Here is a 23,697-nt window from a genome sequence, read left to right on the forward strand (position 1 = left end):
ATTAAAAGGCACTTACCGGAAACATGGTAGCTCTGCAGGATCACCCCCGAATTCACGTCCAGCACTTTCACTTCCCCCGCACGGGTAAACACCAGGATAACGTTCAGAAACGGATGATACACGATCCGCACCGATTCAGTGTCCACATTCAGGTAGCCATCCTCTTTCAGCCATTGGTCATCAGCACCGTTGGCCATTGCCGACCACTAAATATTTCCCTTCGTAGTCCACTACGAAGGTGAAACGAAAAAACTCCCCTCTTCTTCCTTGCACTTCCTCACCACTCACACGCACTAGTGTCACTAAAAGCTAGAAATAGTAGTCACTTCCTGTTTGAAATTGAAAATTTGCACTGTCGACGTATCCTCTTCCTGATTTCGTTTCGTAGATCATCACCAAGCGTTTTCGTAACATGAAAATACAGAAAGAGAAAAAAAACAAATCAGAAATTAGTGACCAATACTGGTGGTTGTGAAATCCGCACACGGAATCCCTCTCCGGCGGATGAGGAATTTTCTTTCGCTAGGGCACGGCGGCAGACAGATGTTTTTTTTTCGACATCCGCCATTCGAGTTTTCCGCGAAGAAAAATCTAACTACTGCTCTTGGAAAAATAAAGAAACCTGCTCCTGTCTGCTGGGCTGGCTGTTCTGCGGTGATGATGGGCGATGCGCTGTCAAAAAATGATTACACCATCATCGTCATCATCATCAGAAATCAAGCGTAACATGTGAAAATGGCCTTGCATTGAACTGGGAGTCACAAATCAACCCAACTTTGATTGCTTTCGACTTAGTTCGGCTCTTCCATGGACCAATGCACGAGTTCACTATTTGACGTTTGAGCGGTGCCGTGTTATTTACGTGACCATGACAACAAGTGAATTCGGCACCGCTCAAACGTCAAATTGGTGAACTCGTGCATTGGTCCATGCACGAGTTCACTATTTGACGTTTGAGCGGTGCCATGTTATTTATGTAACCATGGAAACCAGTGAATTCGGCACCGCTCAAACGTCAAATTAGTAAACTCGTGCATTGGTCTATGAACCTATGCACGAGTTCACTGATTTGACGTTTGAGCGGTGCCAAATTCACTCGTTGCCATGGTCACGTAAATAACACGGCACCGCTCAAACGTCACATAGTGAACTCGTGCATTGGTCCATAGTCTATTTTACGAGCCGTTTTTGAACAGCTGATCGCTTATTTTATGAATGAAATTCTGACAGTAGGCGGTGTCGTAATGTGTGAAAGTAACAGCAATGGACCGATGCACGAGTTCACTATCTGACGTTTGAGCGGTGCCGTGTTTTTTACGTGACCATGGCAACGAGTGAATTCGGCACTGCTCAAACGTCAAAGTAGTGAACTCGTGCATTGGTCCATAGATCAGTGCACGAGTTCACCATTTGACGTTTTAGCGGTGCCATGTTATTTATGTGGCCATGGTAACGAGTGGCAACTAACGAATTCGGCACCGCTCAAACGTCAAATTAGTTAACTCGTGCATTGATCCATATCATCAGTGTTGCCGTTTCGTCAAGGCGGGTCGATCTCCCCCTGGCTACAGAGTACAATGAACCAGCCTTGGTTTTCGTTTAGCAGCAAAAAAAATAATAACTCAGTGCAAAAAAATCTACCCAGCGTTAGCCCGCGAAGTCTCCGGAGTGGATTAGAACACTTAAAGTTAGGTAAACTCGAAAGAACTCGAAGTGGCCATTTGTCGACCTGGACCAATCTCTGGAAATGACCTATCGGATTTAGTGATTTGTCAGCGCCAATTCATTGGTTTTCAGTACCTACAATTGTGCTATAGATTTCTTTACAGAAAATTCTTAGGGAGTTTTACTCCATCAGTACCAGGAAAAAAATATTTATATAGTCCATTTTACGAGACGCTGAACAGCTTGAACAGCAGATCGCTTATTTTATGAATGAAATTTTGACAGTAGGTGGTGTCGTAAAGTGTGAAAGAAACAGCAATATCATCAGTGTGGGGCTCTGCACTGTTTTGATTTTGCAAGGAATTCTGACGTTTACTGGCCTTGTTGTTTACAAATTTTGCGAAGGGGTGAAAGGAAGAGAAAATTAATTAAGAAGAATCACAACCTGTCTTCTAAAACTGTTTTAAAATGAATCACCTCTTTAACACTTTTTCGCCGTTTACATCGCTTAAATTTTGCACACAATCGGCTTGCCTTCTAAAACTAGGTAGTTTCTGTTATTTCCACAAAAATAATTATAACAAAATCTCGCGAACATTACTAAAGGACCTATGTACAAATGAGAGGCCACGGGGCAGGACACTAGATCCTGTATTAAAATATTAATATTTATTAATGATATTAATATTGATATTGAGAAGATTATCAAGTATGCATGGAGTATTGCTGTTTACCTGTTGTCGGAGTTGCCAAGGCAAATTGATTATTTATGTGAAAAAACAAGTTGTGTTTATCGTCAGATAGCCTGAGCAAAATATATGAGAAATCCGTCCGATGCAACATAGACCACACTGTTTGATGCCAACATCCATCTGGTAGTCTGGCTAGAAGGAGACTGGCACCTTGTACGATGCATCACATTCAGTGAAGCTCCATGTCATCAATGCCCCACATCTTTCTACGATCTCCGGGCCATTCCGCAACTCGATTCCGATGCAATTTGTCTCCTATGGTATGTTAGATCGGCAAGACATACAATCCAGGGATCGTGGATTGCCTCTTGTTTATAAACCTCCACCATTGACTTAAATTCAAGATAAGGTGCCGTGGGGTAAGTGGATACAGAAAAATCAATAGTCAACTTCATTATTATGTACAGCTTACGTGGGGTAAGTGGATCACCACTAAAACAAATCTATTCTCAAAACATATATGGTGTGATTATGTATACTCAGAATGATATTGCTCTCGTTCTTGTTATTAGTGCTAGTTATGTCATGATTTGATACTTTAAAAATTAAAAAGTGTCTTAATTATATGATTAAGAATATTAATACAGTAGTTCACACTAATTCGAACAAAAAAAACATTGTAGCTAGAATTATTTGGAAAAAAATCTTCTATATATATACAAAAGTTATACTGAAGTATTGTAGGATTATTCCTAACGAAGTTTTCGAAAAACACTGGTAGTTTAAAAATATTAGTTACATTTATGTTTAAGTAACAAACTGAAATCTTCCTATTCTATTTATGAATGTATTTCTATTATCTGTCTGGAACAATTTATATGGTCAAATAAGGTACGATATTATGTTTTCAATTGGAAAAATTGTATATTTTGCTCTTTTACAACTCAGCTTTAATAAACCACGAAAAGTTTTGTTTGAATTTTGCAATATTCATTCTCTTATATTTTCTTGCGTCAGAAATATTAACATATATGTTAGGTATATTAATTCAAATTTTCTATAGTCAATTAGACAAATTCAAGCTAGTAATGAGAAAAAGTAAAAACAAAACAACATTTGCGAGTATTCAAACTTATTCAAATTATCGTAAGCAGTCTGCCAATAAATTATAATAATACTTGATCCACTTACCCCACCCCATTAAAAAGTGGGGGTAGGTGTATCATGTCCAATATATCTGTTTTTATTTATAAGAATCACATATTTTTCATTGTGATTCATTCAATAAGAACTGAAATGTTCACCATGCGTTTAAAAAACTAGTAGAATTTGATTTAAGGCAGAAATACAATGGATTTTTGATTGACGGAAAACAATTTTGAAATTAATTGATTTTTGCAGCCAATAAGTTTACTTGTGTTAGTGTACGTGTAGTACCAGTTTTGCATTAGTATCAGTGTGGACGTAAGAACATAACCTAAAACGATGCAATGGTGCAAAAACATTCAACATATTCAAGTATTTATGCTCAATATGGACAAATGATCCACTTACCCCACTGATACACTTCCCCCACTGTACCTTACTTCTGTCAGATGTCTTTAGGAAAATCGTAGGTAACTCGATGATATCATAGAAATAATATATATTAATCCGTATTAACGGATATTAATATCAATATTAATGAGTGTCTTACCCCATGGAGAGGCTCTCTTTGTTTACTTTCTCTTTGATCAATAACTGAGTCACATTAACCTCTTATGTTGCGTTTTTTTTGTATGAAACGCTAGTCAAAGAAATTGCTTTTCGATCTGCAGTGAAAAACTTCCCAAAAGCTTTAGTATTCCAATTTTGTAATCGAAAAAGAGCGAGAGAGGAGAGAATCTCTTATTTGTACATAGGTCCTTTAGTAATGTTTCGCGAGAAATGATAAGCCGTTTCATTCACTTACTTTCGACGTTTTTCTACCAATGTAAAATCGGCTCAAGTAGTGTTTTGTTTTGATTTGTGGTTAAGTCACTTTGTCTCTCCATACAACGGAGCGGTGAAAGTAGCGGTTGGGTTGCGAAAGTTGAAATTCTTACTTAAGCCGTTTTGTAATTCCGGAATTAAACATTCTAAAAGTGAAAAATCTAACTGGGTAAGAGCGGAATGTGTGGAATTTCGTCTGCGAAACACGTAAGCTCGATAAAGTAAGTTTGTTCACTTTTCTGACTTGAGACTATTTGAATAAGTTTTCGAGACTTCTCTTTCACTCTTTCACGACATTTGTAAACAACAAGGCCAGTAAACGTCAAAATCCCATACAAAATCAAAGCAGTGCAGAGGCCTATTGCGCTCTGCACAAAAATAAGCCTCTCTCTTTTACTCTCCCATGAAATTAGTAAATAACAAGGCCAACAATCATAACAGTGCAGAGCCCCATAGATTGGTATTCTTCTGACAAGAAAATTAATCGCCTTTTTTTTATGGAAAATTTCTTTCAAGCAATGGTCAAGAAAAACTCATTAAAAAAAAATTGTCGTTTTTAGAATCTCATTTCTTTGATCATAGTACGCAGTTGAGAAGAAATGTCATTTTAAATGGGGCTCTCTGTAGGAAATTACTTGACCCATTCAGCCGAGAAATAATGCCTTTATTTTTCTTGGGCAAAACTGCATACTTAGCTTATTCAGCTTTTTACGCTCGCTATAAAAACTATATGCTATAAAATATTTGTTAGAAGCTGACTATCACCACTGAACTGAACAGTTTTAGCCGGTTTGTGATACTAAAATTGAGTACATTTGTAGTTCACTACCGAAATTTCATGCCGATTGCTTATATGGAAACAAAGTTACAGCATGCCAAAGTTGAGCATTTTGAGAGCTTGAGCTTGAGCTTGATTGGCCGCCCGTGGATGCACTCCAGTTTCGCCAGATCAGCTGCACTTACACAAGGAACCAACCGAATGACTGCTTGGGACTAACAGGCATCCTCAGTGTATAAGTGCTGGTGATCTTCTATTTTTAGGCAACAATGGCACCTGCCACGTCAGAATGCAGACCAATGAGGGGAAGGGGGAGGAATTGATGATGCATTGAACTGACTCCCACGTAGACCGTATATTCCACTGCATCCACGTCAGTTCATGCGGGAGTGTATGGATTGGGGGAAAGGCATGGCAGAGAGGTTTGCTTTTGTGGTTAGCAGACTGCCTATGTATAAGGCGTAAGAAAGGCGTGCGCGTGGAAGTAGGAAGCGTTAGGGAAACCGTTTCTTGTCCGTCTCTGGTTCTAGCGTTTGCTATGAACGAATAGTTTTGAGTGTGATATATTTAGAATGGAAGATAGAAGCAAGTGATAGAAATACAATTACAAAGTACGAGGAAAGGGACGGGCCTGGGATTGAACCCATGACCTTCTGTATATGAAGCAGAAGCGGTAGCCATCAGACCACCAACCCCGTCAACGCATGCCAAAGTTGAGCATTTTGTATGAAAATCGGCTTTCACTACTATTATTCTGAACACAACTGTATATGCAGCAAGTAATATTGGGGTGTGAACCGTTCCACCAATTCGTTTAACTATTAGTTAAAATTTGACATTTCGATGGTTATTTTCCCCTCAAATGGTTAAATTGAGCGACGCAGTCGACCCATTTGAGCTTTGACTGTCGAGCAGTTATTTCAGAACAAAGTTGACAGTAGTTAGTTATTCCCAAACAGGCCTATTCACAAGACGTTTCAAATCAGCTGATCGGGAAGCTCTTTGACAGTTCTTCTATGAAAATGACAGGCCCGTGTTAGCATCGGTCCTCCACCGATTTTAACAAATGCATAGACGGACCTGTCACATGAAAAGGCCTATTCACGGGAGCAGAAAATAACTTTCGAACTGTCAAGTTTAACCATGCTCCAGAGCAGAGTTATTTTTAACCGGAAGGGAAATAACTCTCTAGCTGTCGAATTTTAACTAAAAGTTAAACGAAACGGTGAATCGCTTCACACCCTTAACCGAAATTCTACCAAGCACTTCTTCCATGGATATCTAAAATTTAAATATTTTAGCTTGGCTTTGCTTTGTAGCCGCGGATGTTACCACTAGGCTAAGGATGGCCGTATGCATTTGCTTTGATAACCATTAAATTAGTACTGAACATTTCAAGCCAAACTTTTCAATCCGACGTATCTGCAAAAATAAACAAATCGAGATTTGCTTTGCATGGGCTTGACAAACGCATAATCTACCTATTGTGTCTATAAAAGTATTCCTACATCCATTTTTTGATTTTTAGAAATAAATTAAAATTATGCCCTATGTGCACTTTACTCAGTGTTTTTAATTTGGCTACATACACCCTTCGTTTGCAAAGCGACTCAACTGTCAACATTTTTCATGCTAGCACATACACCGTACATATGCTCATAGTAAAGCGACCTATATGTAGAATCAAAACATAAAATTTCGAACACCAGATACGTCATACTGTTTCCAAATCACTAAACATGTTGGAAATCGAGAGAATTGGATTTCCACAGTTGAGCGAGCTGACGGGTCGGCAAACTGATGTGGAACATCATCAGTATTCGGTTTAAGACAATATTTCTCACCAAATTTCGCACAAGAACTGTTCTCCTCCTGCTTTTGTTATTTACGGCTCCGTCCGGTGCTCCTCTTAGTCGAGTTGAAATTGGAAACATTCGGAAACTAATATTCGTTGTCGTTGAAAGTTGAAACTGACGAATTGACTAAGTTTAATAAGTTTTATGGGAATTTGCAAACCGGTGTATGTGCAACTTCAAAACAATACTGGTGTATATGACGTGACGGATGTGAAAAACGAACTGTCAAACCGACGCATCAAGCAAGGTGTATGTATCAATCAAGGTATGGTATCGACGAATCATCCATGGTGTATGTGAGCAGCACAAAGCAAAAGGGTTTATTCTCTAATTTTACCTGTTTTTCAATAAAATTCAAAACAAATCGGATTTGTTTAATAGTGGTTAGAAACAGTGTTCTTTTTTTCAACTTATAGTAGACATCGCAATAGAAAAAATGCAAAACATTTTAAACAGGAGTTAAAATGCTTTACAATATTTTGCATCGCATTTTTCTCGAAACCATCCGAGTGTTAGATACGCCGATTTGAAAAATCATGCTTGATTTATGAAATTTGATGGGTCACATTCTAGGGTTTGTTTCAGGTTTGTAAGTGGCGGTTGAAATTTGATCAAATTAGAGTTGTAAATTTAAAGTTGTTAAAATTCTAGATTACTTTTGTTGTTTTTTTTTCTGATATTAAATATTTTCAATAATTTAAAAAAATTGTTAATAAAGCGAAGCACTTCTGGTAGCGACTGAGTATCTTAAAAATAAGAGATTTAAAAAGCTTATTCCTGAAAGGAGAGGCTAAACAGGAACCAGAAAAAGACCGAAAAAAGACCAAACAATATAAAAAAAAAAAAACTAACAGTAACCATGAGAAAAGCGTTTGATACGATCAGAGAATTTTTCGAAAACTTGTTTTGGGAATTTCTCGTGACAGTCGTAATGTTTTTTTTTAGGTTGGATGAATGGACAGATAACCTTGTTTGAGATTTTCTTTTTTCTTTAGAATTTTAATTTGGGATTATTTCCCATGAAACCATTCCCAGAATATTTCTAAGGAATTTATAAATTTTTTTTTTGGATATCTCAAAATTAAACCTGATTTTTTTCAAAAAATAACCACCAACAATACCTCAGGGATTCCAACAGGAATCCTTTTATATATTATTTCTGATATTTTTTTATTTATTTTTTTTAGAAAACCCTTAGTCCTTCATGATTTTAACCGGCGATCCTTCCATCGGTTTTTCTACAACCTCCAAGACCCTCGTTTGAAACTTGTTGGAATATTCAACCAGAAACTACTGCAGTTGTCTCCAAGGATTTCTCAGGATTTTCTACAAAATTGTCTTTTTAAATTTCCTCAATATTTTAACTACATATGTTTCTAAGGATGCCTTCAGGAATTACTCCAGAGATTACTACTAATGGCGTAGAAATTCTTAGCGAGTTTCTTGAAAAAAAAAATCCTTGAACGAATTTTACCAAAAACTCTAGAATGAACCTTTGCGGATTTTCTTGAAAAAAAAATCTGTGGAGATCGTTGGAAGATCTCTTAGAGTAACGACTTAAGAATTCGGTTGAAAAGTTCTTGAAAAATATCTGAAGGTGTCCTAGAATAGTCTTTGGAAAATTGTTTAAAGTAATCCCTGAGAAAATAACTGGAGGTAGTTACATTGAAGCGCACGAGGATTTCTCGAAGCAAATCCTTTAGACATCATTTGTAAAAAAATATTGCAAGAATTGGTAGACGAATTTCTTGAATAATTTATGGGAAGAACCCTGTATTAGTTCCTGATAGTATTTTAAATAAAATTCCTGGAGAAACCATTAGGATAATTCCTGGAGCTGTTCTTGAGAAATATAAAGACAAATTTAACAAGGAAAAATGAGACTTTAGAGACCATTTTGGTTGAAATAGAGACTTGAGAGACATTTCATGAAACATACATTCTTTTTAGAGACTTGCATAAATATAAAAACCAATTCTCTAAAAAGAAACCTGCTATCGGCCATATATATGATAATCTTTGACTGATTTAATATGAAGATATTAAAAACGTCAATCATGTTTCGGTAAGTCGATAAAATTTCATAATCGAAAGGATCCTAACTGAACAGCTCAAATGTTTTAATAGCGGCGCAGCCGAATTTTTTTTTTTTTCGTTTGAAGAGAATTTCTTGCAAAAAAATGTTTGCTCTGGGTTTTGACGAAAAAATCCCTTGTCATGAACATATTCTACAATGAATTAATTTTGTCTTCGGGTACTGGTTTAATGTTTGAATATGAAAAAAAACTGGATACCCCTGAACAACAAGCCAATTTTCTGGGTAATCATCAGTTTCTTTTTTTGTATGGTATTCAGTTGGAGTTGCCTGCCAGCTTAACTTGTCAAGGCTGAACCCTCGGTCTGCGGCTTTTGCCAAGTTTCTCCTCTACCAGGACCAATACTCAAACGGACTACGCTATAGTGCCCACATGAACACTGTTTTTTTATTCGTATTGTGACGTGGTAGTTTTTGAAAATCAGTTGTTGTTTTCAACTCGTCGCATTCAGACGTAGTAGCAGCTGTTCTTCGGAATCAATAGCATGCGGTATCTTTTGTTGCTTTTTGATTAAAGTATACCTACAAGCAGTTGTGCGTTGTATCGGTTTGCTCATTTGCTAGATTTCTTCTGTGCAAATAAAACAGAAGTAGCGATCAACTACCATGATGAGTGGAGGAATAATTGAGAATACGGTGAAATTTCGTTTCCCTGTGTCGGCCCCGCGCCCGACCTGGGCTGAAATTGCAGCATTCCTGAAGAAGTTGGAACCGAATGTAATGCACATGGAAACCGTCTACAAGATGGGAGACGACAGGAGTCTCTGTATTAAATACATGTCGACGGACGCAATGAAGCAGGCTTTACAAAGGAACGTTGACATCGTTAAATTCCAGTATTCCAATGGAAAGTCAATTGATGTCCGTATGTTACCCGCTGGCGGAAATATTCGCTACGTGAGAGTTTTCGACGTCCCGCCGGAAATTTCTGACGAAGACCTGTCGTTGGCACTCGGGAAATACGGCAAAATTGAAAGGATGATACGGGAAAAATTTCCATCTGATTTGGGACTTGACCATATGTTTACCGGTGTGAGGGGATTATACATGGAGGTGGAGAAAGAGACTCCTCCAACTGTTGAAATACTTCATTGGAAAGGAAAAATTTTTTACGAGGAATTACGGAACAAGTGCTTTTTATGCCAATCGGTTGGACATCAAAGGAGTAATTGCCCACAACGAGCTGTCCGGACCCAGCGGGAGAATGAGAAAAGAGAGGTTAACTTACCCAGAACCTATGCTGGAGTGGTTATTGAAGCTGTAACCGGTACTGAGGAGCAGGAATCAGTTGAGATTTTGGAGGAAGAGGTTATCGAAGAGGTCGATAATGAAGCTGTGTACATTGTGCCAGTTGGAAGTCAAGAAACATCGGAGGTAGCGGAGCCTGTGTATCGCAGTGAATACGAAAGGAACCTAGCAGAAAATTGGGCGAAGTTCGAGGAGGAAAAACGACGTCGTCAGGAGGAATACAGGAAAAACGAAAAATCTATGCAGCGACGTTACAAGGAAAGTTTAGAGGCAAGAGAGCGAGAGCAGAGGGATCACTGGGAAAAATGTGAAGCAGAAAGGAAAAGCCGACAAGAGAAGTACAAACGAGACCTTTCTCGACAGCGCCAAGCTCAATTGGAGAAGGAGCAAGCGCAATCGCCACCAAAGAAGAGTATTCGCAAACAATAGTTTTCACGTGTATTATTATATTTTACATATTATGTTATATTTCCTGTAAAAATAACAATTTGAACTCGGCTCTGTTATGCCTTAGTGCGCTTGAGCCTGCCAAATAAACAGTTTAAAAAAAAATAGTTTTTGAAAAATACCCATATTCCCTTGTTTCTGAGAAAAGGAAGCATTGTGAAAATCAGCAGCTCCATCAGAATTTGTTTGAAATAGTAATGTAGTAGTGTCATTACTAATACTGTCTAGTCGAAATGGTTTTGAATAATTTGTCATTTTAGTGCTGTTCTGATGACTCCTGTCTTTTACGTGAGATTAGAGTCTTAAATGTCAATTGTCGTCAAGTCTTAACGAAATTAGGCTGTTTAATATTATTTCTAGTTAATTTCATTTTGCCTTCTTAAAAGTATTTATCATTACGTTAATATATCCTTAACCCCTCTACCGGCAGCTTCATTTTTTACCATTGAAAAAATACTCAAATCGCGATAACTTTTTTGTTTCTCGATATGTTTGCACCATTTTTTTACAAGATCTAAAAAATATATTAATATATATTAATCATTGGTGATCTGGTTATCTGGATAAAAGTTATCGCGATTTGAATATTTCTTTAGCGGTACACAATGAAGCTGCCGGTAGAGGGGTTAAAGAAAAAAGTCACTTTCCTTGTCTGTTCAACAATTTCTCGAAACTAGCAAGTGTACCCTAATGATCGATCTCAGCGTCTTACTTTCCATAGTCATTTTTGTAGTGAATATTTAAGGCTCAAGAATCCATCATTCAATCATCAGCAATCATCAAAAATTAAAAACCTTAATCATAACTTAATATACAAAGCTAAACTTTTTTCATATTTTGAATGCAAAAATAGTTATTTATGCAACAAGTTGCAAAATGATGATTTTTCAGCACGAGTCGTTCATTTATCCATTTATACGACGAGTACGAAAAAATCGAGTTTTGCAATGAATTGCATACAACATCTTATGCAATAACTGAAAATGCCGTCTAAAGCTAAGTATGCTGTTCAGCTCAAGAAAAGTAAAAATTCTGCGCAAGAAATTTTCTACAGTGAGCTCCATTTGAATCGACATTTCCTTTCAACTGCGTACTGCGATCAAAGAAAAATGCTTTTCTTGAGCATTTCTTGCAAGAAATTTCCCACGCATCGAGATAGGCGATTATTTCCCATAAGTTGGACATTTGGAGATATTTCATGAAAATCCACATGGGCATCCATGCATCCATTGGATAATAACGATGAGTGCTGTAAAAAAACGAGTTCTGCAACGAGTTGCGTACAACATTTTTTGCACTTTCGTAGAAGACCACTTAAGGGAATCGGAAATTATTTTGGAAAGCATTCACCATTATTTTACAATTTCTGAAAAACTGTTGTGTAATGATTCATGACGAAACTCAAAACAGTTGCGTAATGGATAATCAAAGCACTGATTTCAGTTACGTAATGACTATTATCGCACTGTATAATTCAGTGCAGGAAAGTAGGCCAAGTTTTCAGCTCAAAATTTCAAAAACCGTGCAAAAATAAGTAACACAATTTCTCGACGTTTCATGCAAAAATAAGGTTTTGGCGGAAGAAATGTATGGACACTTTTTTGGCACGGCCGTGTAAAAAAAAAATCCGTGCAAAAACAAAATCGGGTGTATTAGGGATTGTTCAAATATTACGTAACGCAACAGGGGGAGGGAGGGAGTCTGACATAGTGTTACGGTTCATACAAAAATTTAAAAATTTCCATACAAAAGCTGTTACGTGGGGGAGGGAGGGGGTCCAAAATTGGCAAATTTTGCGATACGTAATATTTGAATAAACCCTTACGATGAGAAATTGCAAAAAAATATTTTTAATACATTTTTAATCGTGCTTTTTCATATGTCACGCTAGAAATCGAGATTTTCAGAGAACAGTTGCCAGATGAAGGAATCAAACTAATGGAACGTAGTTTAATCACTCAAAAATATTGTCCAGAATAACTATAAACGTCATGTCTTATATCACTTGCGATTATAACTGTTTCATAAATTTAAAACCCTGTGAATTATCTTTCCATTCCACCCGACATATTAAAAAAACAGAAAACATCTTCCAGAACCTTTTTGCAAAAACAAACCCTGCTGGCACCCCGGTACTCACTCGGACGAAAAGGAACACCACTTCACATCGAATCGAAATCCCGACGACCCCAGGGAGAGAAAGAAAACTTACACATTTTTTTCTCCTGCCACCACTTGACTGCGAAACAACGAAACTCGCGAAACCCCACGGATCGAAATAATCCAGCTGGCCGCACTCGAAGCCGGACGAATCGACTTTCCACCGGTGGTTCCGACTCTGGGGCACACTTTGCAACACTTTTGGGCAGCTTCGGTCACTTTTAGAACGGGAAATTTTACGCGTGAAAAATCAGTCTCTTTTCCGAAGTTCTTTTCTTGATGGCAGACGTCGCGAGAATTTTCTTTTCCTTTCTCCCTCTGCTGCTTCGTTGATGGCTGGCTGATGCAGACGTTGGCACCGGTCTAGCAGGGGATTGCACGTCATTGAAAGCAGAACCGGAAGACTGTGGGATTTTTTGATTGAAATTCGTCAAAATCTTCGAAGCATGCGTTATGGTCGCTCTAGCACTAAACTGACAAGCCTGATTCGCTGCTGACAAGAAATTTCTTGGCCTATCTTGATGCATGGAAAATTCCTACAAGGATTCGATCAAGGAAGCGCTTTTTTCAAACGGGAGTCACTGTAGAAAATTTCTGCAAGGAATCGTCGAGAAATTTCTTCAGCGATTCAGCAGCAAATTAAGGCCCAAACGCAATGATAGCGGAACGGCAACGGAAAGCGGAACCGGTTCGCCAGCATGAACTACAACAAGCTTGTCGACTCAGTGTTGATTCAATTTCATTCGTTGTCAGCTCAGTCGAGATGGTGTGATTCATGCTGGCGAACCGGTTCCGCATTCCGTTGCCGTTCCGCTATCATTGCGTTTGGGCCTTTAGGCTTTAAATGAGGCTCTCTGTAGGAAATTCCTTGACCCATTCCGTCAAGGAATTTCTCTACTTTTCTCGAGCGGAACAGCATACTTAGCTTAAGCTAAATCTCGCGTAACAGTTCTAAAGGGCCAATGATCAAATTGTAAACAAAACAGGTTTTGATACCATTTGATAGCATCTCCCAGCACCCACAAACTATGCAAACATTGTCAACATAATCATAAAACTTACCGTTATAAACTCGATTTTCAAAACGGCCAATAACCGCTTTTTTCCAAATCATTCATTGGTCCCCGCTCGAAAAGGCCAATGATCGGTTCTTGCTCCATCAAGAGGTCCTACAATCGGAAAATTTCGCAAACTGTCATTGGTTTTAGCATGGTGAGAGGCCAATGACTCTCTCTTGCTCATTCATTGAAAACCGAAAAGGCCTAGCCTTGGGCCAAGCACTCTAATAAAATTCAATTTGACCAATAAAAAAGGCCCATGCCTTGTTGAAAATCGAAAATGGGCCTAGCATTTAAACTCATCTTTTTTTCCACATTTTTGTCAGTTTTCAGAATAAAATCGATTATTAGCGGGTAGTAATAGTAAATCGTCACTCAACGTGCAAGACATTACACTGATTGACTTGAATACAGAGAAATAGGAATTGAAAATGAACATTATTCAAATCGACTTTTCTCAGAGTCAACGATCTGAGGATTGGCCCTTTGGAATTGTTACGCGAGAAATATGCTGTTCAGCTCAAGAAAAGTAAAAATTTCTGCGAAAATAATCGGTCAAGTAATCTTCTACAGTGACTCCCATTTGAATTGACATTTCTTTTCAACTGCGTACTGCGATCAAAGAAAAATGCTTTTCTTGAGCATTTCTTGCAAGAAACTTCCCGGCGATTGCTTTTCTGTTGAAGTGCATATTGTGTATTTCTTTCACCACTGGACCAAAGACAAATTAAAGACCTCCATGTACCTTGAAATTGCCCAAAATTTTATGGCTCATAAGGTAATCTAGAATGCCGTGAAAAGTGTACTGCAAACTGTCAAACTTGGGTACCAAAGACAAATTAAAGACCCCCATGTCCCTTGCATTTGCTCAAAATTTTATGGCTCATAAGGTAATCTAGAATGTCGTTCAAAGTGTACTGCGATCTGTCAAACTTGGGTACCTTTTGCATTACCGAGGGACCTAATGCAGTACTAGAAGTGGTACCCAATCTGAGCCCGAGCGGGACGGACCTGTGGGTACCTTTTGTATTACCGAGGGACCAAATGCAGTACTAGAAGTGGCACACAATCTGAGCCCGAGTGTGACCGACCTGACTGGACTGCGAAGTGCGGCCTCATAAGTGCGAAAGTGTGAATAAAAGTGCGGGATTGCATCGAACCTCGTTGGTGTCTTCAGAGCACTTATTCTCTGATTTAGCAGCAAATCAGGCTTAAAGCCAGATTTGCTACTGAAAAGGAATCGCTAAAGAAATTTCTCGCCGATTCCTTGCAGAAATTTTCTACAGTGACTCCCATTTGAACTGACAGTTCTTTTCAACTGCGTACTGCCTTCAGAAAAAAAGCGCATTCTTGATCGATTCCTTGCAGAAATTTCCCATGCATCAAGATAAGCCGAGAAATTACTTGTCAGCAGCGAATCAGGCTTAAAAAGGAATCGTTTGAAACATCCATTTTGTTGTTTGAAAAATGAGGTTGAACCATTAGGTTGTTTTAAACCAAAGACAAATTAAAGACCTCCATGTCCCTTGCAGTTGCCCAAAATTTTATGGCTCATGAGGTAATCTAGAATGCCGTGAAAAGTGTACTGCGATCTGTCAAACTTGGGTACCTTTTGCACTACCGAGGGACCAAATGCAGTACTAGAAGTGGTACTCAATCTGAGCCCGAGTGTGACAGACCTGTTTAAACTGTATTCTTGTTAGCACAAAAGCGAAGTACAGTGGGGATTCGCTCGTTGGGTGTCCGCTACATGGAATGACTCGATGGTTGGATGTTCGCTGGTTGGAAAAAAAATCCAACTAAAAAGCACTAGAATGTCAGGAGAAGATGCCAAACTAACTTTGACGTCTGACTACCGTCGCATTAAAATCTCCATATTGAACAAATGTGTATGTATATGTGCGTTTCGTGACGATTTGCGCTCCAAATGCGTTAGTCTGGAGCATTTTCACCAGCTGTCAATCGTTACAACTAACGGGTCGGATTCGTTAGATGGAAGCAGTGGTGGAAAGAATCATGCCGTTTACGCAAAATGAACCAATTTTAAACAGGATCCACGCTCACACGCTCACGAACCAACAGGGACCGATTTGGTCACAGATTCTTGCATCGCAGTTTTTGCTCAAAACTGAAACAATCTTCAAGAAAATCTATCAATGCATTGCACTAGGTACAGGTCCGTCCCACTCGGGCTCAGATTGGGTACCACTTCTAGTACTGCATTTGGTCCCTCGGTAGTGCAAAAGGTACCCAAGTTTGACAGATCGCAGTACACTTTTCACGGCATCCTAGATTACCTTATGATCCATAAAATTTTGGGCAACTGCAAGGGACATGGGGGTTTTTAATTTGTCTTTGCTAGGTATCTGTAATGCGATGATAAATTTTCATACGAATTTATTTAAATTTGAACGAAAAAACTGGTTTTTAATTTTTGATGATTGCTGATGATTGAATGATGGATTCTTGAGCCTTAAGTTAGCCCCCTAAAATGGTAGTTTATACCGCACAATTTTTTTGCGTGTATGCTTTTGCACAGTACACGGAGAAAATGCAAAATGCTAATTAGATTGCTATTTATTAGTTGTGTTTCATTTAAGGTGCTTATTATTTACAAATTATATTAATTATGCATTTCTAATATATTTTTTATACTAGACGATGCATATTTGGAAATTATTTTTTGTCATGCATTTGTGTTGCTTGTTGTTACACTTGGGACTTCGATTTTTTTTGCTTCAGTTTCGGTATACCAAGATGGCCGGAGGAACAATTTTCCTGTGTGGTTGCGAATTTTAAGTTTTTCTCCTTGATCGGGCAGTTGGAAATAAATTAAAATAGCCGTGATTGAAGTAATAAGCCATTTTACGAAGCCTGGTCAAATGACAGGAGACCTGGGATTTTTCAATCAACGGCGTCAGTTTTCGCGATGATGATGGTTGATGACTGTGCGCATTTCTAGCGTAGCTTTTCATCCAGGCGAAAACTTAAATGGAGAAAAATTATTAAAATATGTCTGATCACAAAAGTGCTTTTTTATGTGCAATATGGGTAACAAAGAGGTAGCTGATACAATAACTAGGTGTAATGTTGCAGTAACGAACACTTTTGGATCTCTTTTTTGTCATTTTCTCCATGTCCTCGTTTGGTAAGATGAGGCGTTGCTGAAAATCACGCTGGATTTAATCCCAGGTCTCCTGTCAATTGACGCCGTTGCGGCGATCAGCTGTTCCGAAACGTCTCGTAAAATGGCTCATACAGCCCTGCGGTAGTGACCAAAACGTATTAGAAACGCCGGAAACATTTTTCGCCGTCCGGAATGGAGATTTATTGACCGACCCAAAAAGTAAGATTCCTCCAGGAGGACGATGAGATTAGAAGCGATGAAAAGGCCGACGTATGGTAAGTTAGATTGTATGTTTACTCATGAATTGTGGTTGAAAGTTTTCAATCGATTACAGGAGAGTTTCCACTCAGCATCTGGCAAAATTCCCATGAGGCAGGGGATCTTAAAATGGACACCAAACAAGATGAACCATACGCTAGAACAAAGTGTCCAAGTATGAGAGTGTACATTTCAAATCAGTATTATCCAAAGTGAATAACATGTTATTTTTATGACGAACATGATGATTAAACAAATAAATGGGATATAGTTTGTTTTATTCTATTCGTATTGAATTTTCAGTTCATCTTCACGTATATTTGATTCAGATTTTTTTGTAAACAAAAGAATAACGGCGGTATAGAAATAGGAGCGTGATAAGCATTACGATTATTAAACGATTTTTATACTATGAAATCATATTCCAGAAATATGCATTCCAAGGGGTGAATAGACCGAATATGGTTTTAGAATGGTATTTATGCCAACTAGTATTTTATTTTCTTAGCGTGTACTTATGATTAGTGTACCGGCCATAAATGGCCAAATTATATATGCGTAAAGCCCCAAGCACAATGTGAACGGTAGCGCGGTACAACGGCAAAACGTCAAGCCCATCTTGATCTACACAGCAAAAAAAGTTGTTGAATATTACATCGAAACCGCTGCAACCAAGTCATTCCCTCGGTTGTGTAATATTACACAGTCCGACGTACACACGGGCTATTGGTGTAATAAATGCGACCGATGTAATTGTTCCGATGTAATAGATGCGATGTAATATGAAAACTATGTAATCTAAGCGATTCAAGCGAAAAAAGCGATCTTTAATTCTGCTCAATGGTTGATCAAATTGCTTTTTTATCATTTTTTTGCTTTTAGATAATGTTTATGATGTTAAATGGGCGTTTACCCACATATTGAGCTATTTTTGAAGCTATTGATTTTGGAAATGATAAAAGCAATTTAATCAACCATTGAACAGATTTGATGATAAAATGTTAAAATATTTTCACATAAATAATAATAATAAGGTTCATTCACAAATTTTATAACGCCAATAATGCACATTTTTGACTACCATCGTAACGCTTTTTCCATGAATATTCTTCAAATTTTTTAAGCGCTGTATCATTTTGAGGACAACCACCCACCACTTTCAGCGTTGTAAAATTTGTGAATAAACACAATATAGAGTCATTTAAAACATTAATTACATTTTTATTCATAATCATATCTCGAAAACTTATTCTAACAGACTCAAGTCAAAAAAGTATACAAACTTACTTTATCGATTCTACGTGTTTCGCAGACGAAATTCTACACGTTGCGCTCTGAACCAACTCGATTTTTCACTTTTAAAACGATTAATTTCCGGATTTACAAAACGACGAAAGTAAGATTCTCAACTTTCGCAACCTAACCACTACTTTCGCCGCCCCGCTGTATGGAGAGACAAAGTGACTTAACCACGAATCAAAACAAAACACTACTTGAGCCGATTTTACACTGGTAGAAAAACGTCGAAAGTAACTGAATAAATCGGCTTATCATTTTGTAATATTTTTTTTGTGGGAAATAACAGGAACTCCCTAGTTTTTGAACGCGAGCTTAATGTATGCAAAATTTAAGCGATGTACACGGCGAAAAAATTTAAAAAGTTGATTAATTTTAAAACAGTTTTATAAGACAGGTTGTGATTCTTCTGAATTAATTTTCTCAAAACCATATGAAAGTTACTTACGTCGATTTGAAAAAGTAATCGAGATATATTACATTTTTTGTTTGCATTAAGGTAAAGATGAATCGAAGCCAAATCTGAAATTTTAAAGAGCACAAATATGAAGAACCGAGCTTTCATTGGAGCTGGAAACTTGATCGATTTGTCACTCCCTGGTAGTGACCATTCGATCAAGTTTTCAGCTTAGTAGGAAGTTTGGTTTTCCTGATTTGTGAAAATCTGAGGTTTGGCGTCGATTTATCTCCACCTTAGCATTTATCTAACTGATGAACCATAACCATCATTGGGATGCTTCAGGTGTAAATCCGACGAACTGCAATGGAATTTTTCACATATGCTCTGCAAAGCCCGTTCAAGTTTTCGTTGTTGATCTAGAAAAAGGAAAGAAAATGTTATTGAATAAGATTTGAGTTTTCTACATTAACGGAAGTTTCATTCAAATATTATACTAAAATCAGTTTTCAAGATCTTAATTCATTCTTTATTTTTGGGGAATTCTTAGATGCAAAGATTTCAAACAAACCCGATTTAGGAAATCTTTCTGCCATAGATTCACCTGAAATTTTCGAAATTCTACAAGCAGTTCCCTCGTCTAGAAATGCAGGTATATGGCAAGTTATTTCTCTTCTAGTCATACCGTTGACAGCCCAAGCCTCTCGAGGAGGACTTCGGGAGTTCCACTACAGATGAATTGGCTTGATTTTCGGTTCCATACAATTTGTATGCAATGAACAATTGATGAAAAAACTACATTTCTATTCTATTTATTTTATCAAAACTAGGTCTATTTTATCAAATCTAAGATTTTGTCATGCCCCTTTGCTTCTAAACCCGCTCATCTATAAGTGCTAGGAATAGTCTTTGACAAATTGCATCACCTACTGAAAAATTGGATTTTTTTAAATATTTTTTTTTGATTTCATTCACCCTCGCATGTTTTTGAAATAAATAGTTTTATTGGTAATCCAATATAATTTAAAAAAAAATAAAAAAAATATGTCAAACATTCTCATAAATATTCAGCTTTCATCAGCAATTCAATGTTTTGAAATGATGCAAATGTTTGTCCAGAAAAACTCAGTCTTCTCAAATGGTTCATTGAAACTTTGAAATATATAAAAATTATCTATAACGGAAATCTTCAGTCTTAATTAACGGTTTTCAAATTATATTCTACTCTATTCTAAGTGCTTGCACAGCCAATATTGAAAAGCATCCTGGAAATACCTAAATTTATCAGCAATATGATACAAATATTAAAATGGCCAGGCCTACTGTGCAGACTTTGGGGTTGAAGAGAATTGAAAAAATCATGACCATCAGGTTATTCACGAATGTATATTATGATAGGCGAAAAAATTTAAATTTAAGGAAGGAAGAAACGGGGACAACCGTACCAACCGTTTCGATTTAGGGTTATAGGTTAAATCGTTGGGAGTGGCGTTGCTAAGAAAATAAATATACACTCCATTGTTGTAACTCTAGTTCTCCTGGAATGGGAGAAAGGCACTTCTTCCACATGTCCTGGCTTTAGAGCCTTGATTTAAGCGCCTTTGCTCGATCCAACCTTATTTAACTGTTTTCAATTATTCAAAAATTATCCAAATATTTTTTTCAGAAGCGTTACAGTGGGGATTCGCTCGTTGGGGGTCCGCTACATGGAATGACTCGATGGTTGGATGTTCGCTGGTTGGAAAATATTCCAACTAAAAAGCACTCAAATGTCAACAGAAAATGTCAAACTGACTTTGACGTCTGATTGCCGTCGCATTGAAGTTTCCATATATAGCACTAATGCGTATGTATATGTGCGTTTCGTGACGATTTGCTCTCCAGATGCGTTAGTGTGGAGCATTTTCACCAGCTGTCAGTCGTGCCAACTAACGGGTCGGATTCGCTAAATGGAAGGCAGTCGTGTTCCAACCAGCGAATCCCCACTGTATTTGGAAATGTATAGATTTACCAACATTTTTTTTTTTAATATTTAAACAATAATCAGAAACAATATTAACATATGTATCATATATTACCACTATGAATCAACGGAATAATAAACCTCCATCTTCGATTTCACTTTGAATCACTTAAAGAGCTCCTTACTAAATATGTTCTAAAAATCCTCTTGAATTTCTACAAAAAGTACCATATGATAAGTTTTTCTTGTAAATCTTCGGTAAAAAGATTTTTTTATTTCTATAAGAATTCTCTTTAATATTTCTACAATTTTCCATATTTGGCCTTCCTGGAATTCTTTCAAATGTTTTTTTTTTCTTCAAGTGTTGTCTTCGAGTTTTGAAACCCCTTCTAGAAGTTTTGCCAGGATCTTCTTTTTAATTCTTTCTTTAGGAAATCTCTGAAATTATTCGAGAATTCATTGCTTCATAAACTCCTTCATATATATTTGGCATACTTTTCAATTCAATTCTTGTAGTGATGTCTTCTGAAATCCCGCACGTGTTTTTTTTTTATTTCACTAGAGTTTTGACATGAATTTATTGAAAAGTTTTGTTATTGCTCTAGATTCTTCTTGGATTTAAATAACTGTATGTGTTCCTTCTAGGAACTTTTGAGACAAGCTTTCTGGAATTATTCCATAAGATCTTTCAAGATTTCCTCTTAGATTTTTTCAAGGAGTAAGAGTGGAGTGCAAGCGTTCTGAGAATATTTTATATTTTTGCCAGCAGGAACTTCTGGATTTTTTCCGTTTGTATTTCTAATTTTTTTTATAAAATTTATCGAAGACTAATTTAAGAACGTTCCTCAAGATTTCGTTCTGATTCTTATAATACCTAATGAAATTGCTTAACTTTTGGACAAATACATAAGAAAGATCATGTTTAAATCCTGCGAGAATTCCTTTTAGAATTCTCTGAGCAGAATCTCAATTAAGAAAATCAAAGAAGTACATTAGATTATTGTATTTTTTAATTCGATCGTAATTGCCTATCCTTATCGAGTTCAGTGGATGCGAATAGCTGATACTTAAGAAGATTATAAGAGGTAGTCGGAATACGCGACATCTACTTTTTTAACTTTCTTTATTCTTCGAAATTTCTCTGGTATTTTTTTCATGGACTTTTTAGAAGGAGTTTATTTTGAATTACTCCCTTATTTTTACATAAGTTACTCCTGGATCTTCTTGGAATCGAGATTGGATTTTCTCTAAAATTAAATTAAATTAAATTAAAACAAATTTTGTTAAACAGTTCTTTTCGGAAGTCAACCGAAAGTTTGGAGTGGATTAACTCCAGGTACCATTGATGACTTTTTTGTACAATTCCTTCACTACCGTAATCTGGCATATTGAAATAAGCGCCATTTCAATAGGGTTCTAAAGCCCTGTCCTATATATAGCGTCAAACGCTTAAGTTTAGGCCAAAAACACATGTTTACTTAATTTTCTAATGTTTTCCATTGGTTTGAAATAAAAAAAAACATTTTTTTTATGTTTTTTTAGATTTTGTCACACCACTTGGCTTAAACTTAAATTTTGGGTGTATTTTGTTTTCCGTGTCCCGTCCGAAATGTCAGATATAGGAACAACCCCAGTGTTAAAACTAAAACCCCTGTGGTGTTTTTGTCGACTAAGCGATCGTCAAACATGATCAAAAGTGTCAAGGTTCATTTATGGATCCAATTTTTAAATTAAATCTGATGCATGATATAGTCGTTCTTTGAGGGGGAAAACATTGCTAAAATAGTTGCAGTAACATGCTCTTTCGTGTTATTAAATAAAAACAAGACTTTATTAAAAATTTTAGGACTTAATTTTTAGCACTTTCTTGACTAGTAAAACCCATTGGTTAACTAACAACCATATTAATTTCATTATAATTATTCCAAAATGCGGGATTGTTTATTCAACCTTATTTTCTATATGTATAAATCATATGAAAGCTTTTATTCCTTTTTTTTTTCTTGTTGCTAAAATTAACATGATCTAATTGGGGTAATTTTCCCATATAAATTTTGGATTATAATTAAAATTTTCTCTAAAATTTGTTATGAAAAATGAATTTTTTTCTAGTTCTAGGAATCCTTAGAACATGTTCGTTTTAGCACCATATTTATGTAAGTACAAGATAAAAGCTTCAAGTTGGTGGGTATTTTAAACATAATAAATTTTCGAGCTGTTTAGTAAATGAAAACCGAATTTAGTACTAGGGTCGCGGTGTTCCCTTTGTAGACAGTTCTTTATAGCCGGCTTTTTACGATCGTTTTGCTATGAATCGTTGCAAACTATTTTTTGACATGAAGGTCAGGAGCTATTTATTTAAGTACTATTGATACACAGAACGATTTGAAAAAAATATCGAATGAATAGTTTTACATAAAATATAAGCTTCCTTGCACCTATAGTAAATTTATTGTTTCTATAGTAGCACTACTAACAGAAACTTTTTTATATGAACAAGAATTAAAAATAGGGCTTCTATAGGCACATGTGTTCCTGTAGTGGCACAGGCGATAATAAGTACAACAATATGAGTTTTCGAAGTTTTTATATTTTTAAGAAGTGTTTTAAGAAGATAGGTTGGAATGAAGAAAAAAATGAAATCGTACTTTATAAACAACAAATATTCTAAAAAAATCTCACTATG

The 23,697-nt window shown here is 36.8% G+C and overlaps 2 protein-coding genes across 6 annotated transcripts in view; one reads left to right on the forward strand and one right to left on the reverse strand.

The window, feature by feature from the left end:
- LOC5576283 (baculoviral IAP repeat-containing protein 6) overlaps window positions 1-13,227 on the reverse strand; it is a 104,157-nt gene extending 90,930 nt beyond the window's left edge. For 3 of the 5 annotated variants that reach the window (XM_021857500.1, XM_021857498.1, XM_021857495.1), the window contains exons 1-2: window positions 12,965-13,227; window positions 17-371 (exon numbers count right to left, since the gene is read on the reverse strand). In XM_021857500.1, coding sequence (XP_021713192.1) covers window positions 17-197 — 181 coding nt within the window. In that variant the 5' untranslated portion in view covers window positions 198-371; window positions 12,965-13,227. The other 2 variants (XM_021857496.1, XM_021857497.1) reach the window with 2 other exon arrangements.
- Window positions 9,020-10,734, forward strand: LOC110674321 (vicilin-like seed storage protein At2g18540). The gene is made up of 2 exons (XM_021838609.1): window positions 9,020-9,027; window positions 10,290-10,734. Exons 1-2 carry the CDS (start codon window positions 9,020-9,022, stop codon window positions 10,732-10,734), a joined length of 453 nt encoding a protein of 150 aa, XP_021694301.1.
- Window positions 13,228-23,697: the final 10,470 nt, after the last annotated feature.

This window comes from Aedes aegypti, chromosome 1, assembly GCF_002204515.2.
Source record: "Aedes aegypti strain LVP_AGWG chromosome 1, AaegL5.0 Primary Assembly, whole genome shotgun sequence".
NCBI lineage: Eukaryota > Metazoa > Arthropoda > Insecta > Diptera > Culicidae > Aedes > Aedes aegypti.